This window comes from Neltuma alba, unplaced genomic scaffold (assembly GCF_004799145.2).
Source record: "Neltuma alba isolate B1F8T4 unplaced genomic scaffold, ASM479914v2 tig00001589_pilon, whole genome shotgun sequence".
NCBI lineage: Eukaryota > Viridiplantae > Streptophyta > Magnoliopsida > Fabales > Fabaceae > Neltuma > Neltuma alba.
In genome coordinates, this window is record NW_021632519.1 from 1 (window position 1) to 8093 (window position 8093).

General features: G+C 38.0%; 2 protein-coding genes across 2 annotated transcripts; both read left to right on the plus strand.

Annotated features, from left to right (window-relative positions):
- Positions 1 to 6: 6 nt before the first annotated feature.
- Positions 7 to 3419, plus strand: LOC114759354 (transcription initiation factor TFIID subunit 4b). The gene is made up of 10 exons (XM_028948523.1): positions 7 to 171; positions 1098 to 1216; positions 1306 to 1393; positions 1497 to 1632; positions 1726 to 1781; positions 1858 to 1914; positions 1996 to 2136; positions 2308 to 2373; positions 2456 to 2717; positions 2946 to 3419. Exons 1-10 carry the CDS (start codon positions 142 to 144, stop codon positions 3116 to 3118), a joined length of 1128 nt encoding a protein of 375 aa, XP_028804356.1. The 5' UTR covers positions 7 to 141; the 3' UTR covers positions 3119 to 3419.
- A 2128-nt stretch (positions 3420 to 5547) lies between these two features.
- Positions 5548 to 7258, plus strand: LOC114759363 (prostatic spermine-binding protein-like). The gene is made up of 3 exons (XM_028948531.1): positions 5548 to 5692; positions 6854 to 6922; positions 7038 to 7258. Exons 1-3 carry the CDS (start codon positions 5548 to 5550, stop codon positions 7256 to 7258), a joined length of 435 nt encoding a protein of 144 aa, XP_028804364.1.
- The last annotated feature ends 835 nt before the right edge of the window (positions 7259 to 8093 follow it).

Below are 8093 nucleotides of genomic sequence, written 5' to 3' on the forward strand. Positions count from 1 at the left end.
GTTGGCACTGCTCAGATTGAACAGGGAAGTGGAAATCAAGGAACTTCAAAGGATGAGTTTTCAAGAGGTCTTCCAGCATCTGCAAATGTGCCACCTACAACTACTTCAAGTTTGTTGCATTCCAATTCTGCTCCCCCTTCAATGGTTGCTCAGATGGAACCAGGTGTCCCGGTAACCTCATTGGCATTATATGTGTTTTTATGCGTTATTGTATACGATGTCCTGATGCATGAATTTTTTTTTCTTACATAATACTTTTGGGTTTGATGTTTTCTGTCAGACTTTGCCTGCATACATTTTGCAATTTGCATATTGCACGCATCTCATAATATTGTCCTAAAAATAGCTAAAATATGGATTTGCATCACGTTTGTTTGTATTTTAGTTTTGGGGTGCAATGGAAATTAAATGTAAAGATATGAATACTCACCGGGAGTAAGGTTTCACAAGTAGAAATGATGTCTTTTGAACTGTTTCGGTGTTTCAAACATTGGCGCACAATGTTCTAGTTTACTTGAGAATCTTCATTCTTTCTTTTTTCTTGATTTTTCTTCAGTCGCCATCAATCTGGTATCATCAATCTTGCTGGCACCATATCAGCCACAAGTGTCCATCAATTTGACTCATATTACACCTATCCGTTGGATAGTGGTCATGACTTAACATACAGGCATAAAACTTAGGTTTTACACCCATTCTCAATCCAACGAAGAAACCTTACTCAAGCCTTTTTAATACTAGGTCTCCTGCTCTGCAAAATTTTATCTGTGGTTAGGAACAATCAAACTTTTGTATGTAATCTGTCTTTTTCTTGTAATGTTGTAATGGGCAATGGATGTTTTTCAATTGATGTCGGTTAATGGAGTAGCTGTGAGTCTTTGACTTAAAGATGTATTACAGGTTGCTACCTAGAATAACAATGCATACAGTTGTTTCTTTTCATGTATCTTTAGGCTTCTGCTTTTTCAAGCATTACCATCTTACAATATAATATACTAAAGGAAATGGCATTTTGTGTACAGAGCACTTCTCATAATATATATTGATCCTTTATGCTTAATGATGCCTATTTATGTGTTCGTTTTGTATTTTGTCAGTCAAGCTCTCAGATTCCCTCAAACCCTTCTGGGATTATTGCAAGGGGTCCTCTGAAGAAGCCTACTGTTGGCCAGAAGAAACCACTTGAAGGACTTGGTTCCTCACCTCCTCCTCCAAGGTCATTTGTCTTATTCTAATGAACCATGATTGACTAGCTTTTGGACTAGTTTATTTTACTCTTGACACAATCTACCCATTATCCTACAGTAAGAAACAGAAAGTATCTGGGGCTTCTCTGGAACAAAGCATTGAACAGCTTAATGATGTTACGGCTGTTAGTGGAGTTGATCTTAGGGTATGGTACTTAGTCATTGATCTTGGGCGAATAATTCTAGATTAGGGATTGTTTTTCTTCTATTGTTAAAGCTCTACTGTTCCTATATTTTTCTGTTTTACAGGAGGAGGAGGAACAGTTATTTTCAGGGTCAAAAGAGGACAGTCGAATTTCAGAAGCATCTCGAAGAGCTGTGCAAGAAGAAGAAGACAGACTTATTTTGCAGAAAGCTCCATTGCAGAGCAAATTGATGGATATTAGTTAGTCTTTTTATTGTTTAATGTTGTCCATAAGTTTAAGATTCTTTGTGTATATATGTAGCCTTATGCTTCTTTTTGTTGTCACTGTGGCAGTGGTCAAATGTGGTTTGAAGGGTGTGAGCAATGATGTAGAGAAATGCTTGTCTCTGGTGAGATAAGATCAGATTTTCAATTAACGTTGTGGTAGTTTTGCATGTAAACTCATGACTGATAGTAAATGTTCAGTGTGTGGAGGAAAGAATGCGTGGATTGATAAGTAGCCTGATCAGACTTTCAAAACAGGTCAGTTGTCTCGTTACTGCCTGCATGATCTGTCTTTCATCAATATGAGCAGTTTCTTATGCTCAATCAACTTCCCATCAGCGAGTGGATTTTGAGAAGACCAGGCACCGGGTTATTGTCACCTCAGATGTTCGGCAACAAATCATGTCAATAAATAAGAAAGCAAGGGAAGAATGGGAGAAGAAACAGGCAGAAGCAGAGAAGATTCGTAAACTTAATGAAGTGAGTTCCACCTGTTGAAGACATTTTTGTCTCGTTTAAGTAGCTTCTTCAAGACGGCTCACACTGACATGATAGTAGATGTATCCATGAATTTTTCCCATAACATGCTAATGTTTCGAATGAGGTATCTGCATCTGAAACATGTTTTCTTGTCAATTAAATTTTGTACAGGCAGAGAGTAATCCTGGGGTTGATGGGGACAAGGATAAGGATGAAAGTCGTAATAAATCAACAAAGGTATTCATACCTCTTTGTTTTGTATTATATTATTCCATAGACCGTAGAAGAAATCTTTTGCTTTATTTATGGCACGTTGTAGGTAAATAAAGAAGAGGATGACAAGATGAGGACAAATGCTGCAAATGTTGCTGCTCGAGCTGCTGTTGGGGGAGATGACATGCTGTCAAAATGGCAACTCATGGCGGAGCAAGCTCGTCAAAAACGTGAAGGTGTGGCAGATGGATCATCTAGTTCTCAACCTGCTAAGGATGTGAGTCGCAAGTCTCCATCTTCATCTGGAAGAAGTACAAAGGATAATCCAGATGGGGAGAAAAGAGTTTCAGCATCTTTTGCAACTTCTGGTAGGTTCCATTCAAACTGATTATTCGGTCATGTGTGCCACTTCCTCTATTTTTTAGTCAAATGACAAAGTAATACTAAGTTATCAACATGTAAAAAGTGGTCCTAATCTCTCCAATACAATTGGTCTCTCGTTGTTAGGTTCGCATAAGCATGTACAGCTGCTCTCTGATTTAGATGTCGTGCTATTTCTTAACTGCTGTTCTACTTGAATGCTGTTGTTCTAACAGGAATCGCTCAAAAACCTGGGAGAAATCAGGCCATTGCACCTCAAACTCGGGTAATTCGTAGCATCTCTGTTAAAGATGTGATTGCAGCCCTGGAAAGGGAACCGCAGATGTCCAAGTCACCACTAATATATAGCTTGTATGAGAGAATTCATTCCGATGACCTGGCTGAATAAGATGAAGGTTTTGCAGATTTTGGCCTTGCTAATTCATTGCATAATCTAGAATCGAAGTTCTGCTCCAGTCGGGCTGATTTTAGCCGTTCGGCTGGCCTGCTGCCATTGGGTTAGGTCTTCGGCCTCTTGAAGTTAATAGCAAACCTGACGTGGGAAATTAATTCAATTAAAGTTAAATTTTTGTAGAAATGGTGACAAGTTTGCCTAGCTCTCTGTCCATATACATGCCGACTTTGTAGCCAAGTTCGCCATTTTGAGCTTGAAATATTTTGACCAGACATTGGGTTTGAGCGATGTTTGATCCATTTGCTAACCAATAACACCGCATATGCATTGAAATTGAGGTTGCGTTCAGTCTGGCGGTTGGAATGATGAAAAAAAGGATCACATAAAGTGGTAGAACTGTTGAAAAAAGGTACTTGAGCGAGTCGTGTTATTTATCTGCAACGCTAACCAATTAATTACAGACACACGGCAAGCATGCGAATGGTTGACAAGTTTTCCGAAAAGGTGCTTCGCCGCAAGGTCGTGTTTTCAGTGAAAAGTTGACCTAAATTGACGTTGAAAGATGAAATGCCCAGACGGCCTCCTAAACATTGGAGATAATATAACGATAGTACTAGGGCAGTTTGTTTTAGCTATTTTTGAAAAATTTAAGAATCACCTTGTCGATAAAAAAAGAGAAATTCCAAATAAAGAACCCTAATATATAAAATTGCGATTAGGGATCCTGAATTTAGAAAATAGCTTTAGTGCAAATATGAAATATATGTTAAATGTCTGAAATGCCCCTCATTTATTTAGGGGAAAAAAAAAAAACTTGTCAGCACTCTTTCTCCCAACTTGCAATAACTTCCCTCTCTCTACTCTGTCTAGTCTCTCCATTCTCTGCACTCTGTCTATTTTCACGCAGGAGGTTGCTTCCATTTTCTAGTAACAGTATCGGCGAGAGGAGTATTATGTGAGAAAAGATTGTATTTGCTGTGGGAGAGGCGAACGGAGCAATGATTGAGTAGTGATCTGTCGGCATTGTTGAAGGTAGGGGAGGAGGTAGAGGCATTGTCATAGTCGTGTGCGGTTATCAGAGTTAATGGCATTCGGCGACAAAATTTGGTGGTAAGTTTGAAGCTTTGGTTTGTTTGTGTTGGTTGTTGCATGTTGATACATTAAGAAGAGGGAATGCGTTTAGGCAGGAAAGTATATATATATATGTTTTTCTGTCAAATAAGTTGTGATTGATTGGCGAAAAATGCTTATTTGTGGAGGAAGATGTGCAAATGGGTTTGGGTGGGAAGGGAATGAGAAGATGAGTTAGGAGGATGACAAGATTAGTTTAGGAAATGACGACACGGGAATGGATAAAGTGAAAATTGAATTGGTTAAGTGTAAATTGATTTGAAGATACGTTAAAGTGTTTGTCTTCTGGTTTAAAATGACAATATGGAAGTAGGGGGATTGACAAGTTGATAATGTAAATAACAATTGTGTAATTGACGAATTGGTAATAGGAAATAACAAGTTTAATATAGTGAATAACAAGTTATTGAGTAGTTGGGAATAAGAAGGTTGTCATGGGGTCCTAACAAGTTAATAATAGGAAATGACAAGTTTAAAAATGACAATAACAAGTTGGGAATAACAAAGACGAGTATGACAATTGAAAAACTTTATAATCTGAAATAACTAGTTGATAATTGTAAATGACAAGTTAATGATTAGAAATAACAAGCATGACAAGTAGTTGAGAATAACAAGTTTAGTTTGAGCAATTAACAACTTGCTTATATGAAATTACAAGTTCATGTTTCGAAATAAGAAGTCAATAGTGATGATGTAAGAAGGTTGTTGGTTGAAGAATAAATTGTCAACAAGGGTGATAGTTAGTCAGTAAATGTGGTTGTGAAGGATTGTATGTTGAATATTTTGCAGGAAAAAGAAAATGGCATTAGAAGGAGCCTCTGGATTGAGAAAGGCACACAATGGTTGGTTATTATTCAAAAGTGAGTTTATGACCACAATAGCGAACCTTAACATGACAGCCAAACAAAAAAAAAGATGCTACGTCAAGTGCATGGAAAGCTCTGTCCGCTAAAGAGAAGATGAAGTACACTGAGGAGGTGAAGAAAACAAGGCCACAAAAGGAAGAAGAGGAGAAAAAGAAACATGTTCTATCATTTCTAACCCGAGTGTCCTTGAAGGGTTTAAGAAAATTACTGCACTCTGTGAATAATAATGAAGACTTAAGGGAGAGGGTTGAGAGGATAGGCTTTGGGAGGCTGTTGAAGGTTGGATTAAAGAGACTATCCCGTGATCTCATTGTGACAATATTGGGATCATATGACTCACCAACACATCAATTTACAATCAGGGGCAAATCAGAGAAAATAGGAGTATAAGATGTTGAGTAGCTCTTAGGAATCCATCACGGTATGGAGGAGGTGAAAATTGAAGTTGATGATGGTGATGCTATGTACAAGGAGTTGAGAAATGAATATCGGAAAGTGTCATTCAGCAAAACACTAAAAGATATTGTTTCAGGGGAGGAGGATGATAGATTTGTGCTATACACACTGGGTACTCTGCTATGTCCAAAATCAAGCTCAGAAGTGAGTGAGAAGTTGATCAGAGTCACAAATTGCATATTGGATGAATTTGGAAAGTATGATTGGGCTACCTATATTATAAAGGACCTCTAGAAAGAAATGGGAGACTATGTCAAAGCGTATAGGTAGGGCAATGAAAGGCAAGGGAGCAACACTGTTGATGGCTGCATATACTTGGTTCTGGTACGACTATTTTGTTTCTCATTCTGTTTGCATTTGATTATCGATGTGCATAACATTAATGTTGTATATATGTGGCTGGCTTGTAGTTTTTTTGTGTGAGCATTTTAACCTCAACACACCCATTGGCCGAGAGTCCACTACTGCAATTGAATACTAAACTGATGAGAAGATAAAAGAATTGGCCAGTAAGGAGAAGAAGAGTGTTAGGAGAATTATGTACAGAGAAAAAGATAGTAAAGTTGTAAAGGGAAAACAAGAAAGGATAATTATAGAGTTTTTGGACCTGGTATGTGATATAATTGGTAAGCTGAAGTTTTTACTCAGTAACCTGAACTTCTTATTTGCCATAGTTATGTTGTCATTTTCTAAACTGAAGTTGTGATTCGCTATAGTAAAATAGAACTTTGTCATTGTTAAGCCGTAATTTGACAAACTTAAGTTGTTATTCGTTAAACTTATGTTGTGATTCGCCATATTGAACTTGTCATTCGGTATATTGAAATTGTGAACCTGTCATTTGCCATAGTGAACCTACCAGTTGCCATACCTGTTGTAATTTGGTTTACTGAACTTGTCATTTGCCAAAGTGAACTTGTCATTTCCCATAGTGAACTTGTCATTTGGCATACCTGAGTTGTGATTTTGTATACTAAATGTCACTCCCTATAGTGAATTTGTCATCTGTCATATGTAAGTTGTGATTTGGTTTACTGAAATTTTCATTCCATATAATGAACTTGTCATTTGCCATAGTGAACCTGTCATTTGCCATACCTCACTTGTTATTTGGTTAACAGAAGTTGTCATTCGCTATAGTCAACTTGTCATTTGGCATACCTGAGTTGTGATTTCGTATACTGAAGATGTCATCTCCTATAATGAACTTGTCATCTCTTATATTGAACTTATTATTCTATATACTTAATTGATAAATATCTTTTGCATGCAGGACCTGAAGAAGTTACGCGAGTGCCTAATGAAGAGGATAGAGGAAGGGCAAAAGATGCTGATGAGAATGGTAGATGAGGAGCTGGTAAAGGTATAGATCCCAAAATAGGGAGATGGTGGGAAGGGTAAGTCAAGAGGAAAGGCTCAAGTTGAGATAGTGCTTACAAATATTAGTGAGTCTAAAGATGATGAGAAGGATAAGCGCAACAGTGATGACACAATTGAAGAAAAGGAGAAGGATGAAGGAGGTAGTGAAAATGAAGATAATCATGGGAAAGATGACAGGGAGGGTGACAAGGAGAATCATAGCAAGAATGAAGGGAAGGACGAAGAGGGTCAAGGGGATGGTGATGACATGAGTGAAGGGGACAGGAAACACAAGGGTGATGGAGAGGGTGATGTATAAGCAAATATATGTAATAGAGAGTACAATACCCACAACTATTTTCTCCATGAAAATGCCATTCAATGTTGAAGATTATGATGGGGTGGGTGACATACCTGCAACCAGTTCCCTTAGAGAAGTGTCACCCAGCATTGAAGGTGATGATGCAAAGGGTGACATATTGATGGAGGTATCCCCCGGCCATTGTTGAATATGTTGAGCCTGATCCAAAACCTGTATCTGTGGGGCCACAACAACTAAGGAGATCTAGTAGGGTTCAGTTCAGCAAGATCAAGTCTCCTTAGTTGGAGTTGAAGGCACAAGCAAGAGTGAAGAGGCCTATGGAGCCTAAGGATATTTTTTTCACCTTAGTCAGTCAAACTGTCAAAAGTGATGAGGGGAGATGTAAGTGAAAATCCTAGCTTATGTGATGTTATTTATTGACTACATGTTAACATAACACATCTGGTAACTCATGTGAATAAGTTTCAGTCCTTTAATTAGAATGTTTGATAAAGACATCCCTTGATGATTGCTACATTCGCTTGGTGAAAATAATAGGGTGAGTAATCGAGTGATGTCATTGGTCTGTAAGGCTTTGTTGCAAGAGCAACAGGCAATTGAAGGACGCGTTAGGAGGCATATATTTGATGTAGACTTCATGGTGAGGTTTTTGTATTACTAATATACTTTGTTGATTTACAAGTTTGCAATGGAAATGACAGACCAAAGTGTGTTACAGTGAATAACAACTTCGTTTTGTGCATTTGACAAGCCATAATGATCCGTGATCCAGCTCGTTAGGATCCTAACCAGCATACACGACAAATACTTTTGCATTACGTTGGCTACAATA

Excerpts from the sequence above, each read along its gene's own strand:
- LOC114759354 (XM_028948523.1), top strand. The coding sequence starts at position 142 with ATGGTTGCTCAGATGGAACCAGGTGTCCCG. Across the intron at positions 172-1,097 it reads AGATGGAACCAGGTGTCCCG|TCAAGCTCTCAGATTCCCTC; the intron begins GTAACCTCATTG and ends GTATTTTGTCAG. Across the intron at positions 1,782-1,857 it reads TAGAGAAATGCTTGTCTCTG|TGTGTGGAGGAAAGAATGCG; the intron begins GTGAGATAAGAT and ends GTAAATGTTCAG.
- LOC114759363 (XM_028948531.1), top strand. The coding sequence starts at position 5,548 with ATGGAGGAGGTGAAAATTGAAGTTGATGATGGTGATGCTATGTACAAG. Across the intron at positions 5,693-6,853 it reads ATTTGTGCTATACACACTGG|GACCTGAAGAAGTTACGCGA; the intron begins GTACTCTGCTAT and ends TTTTGCATGCAG. Across the intron at positions 6,923-7,037 it reads AAAAGATGCTGATGAGAATG|ATGATGAGAAGGATAAGCGC; the intron begins GTAGATGAGGAG and ends GTGAGTCTAAAG.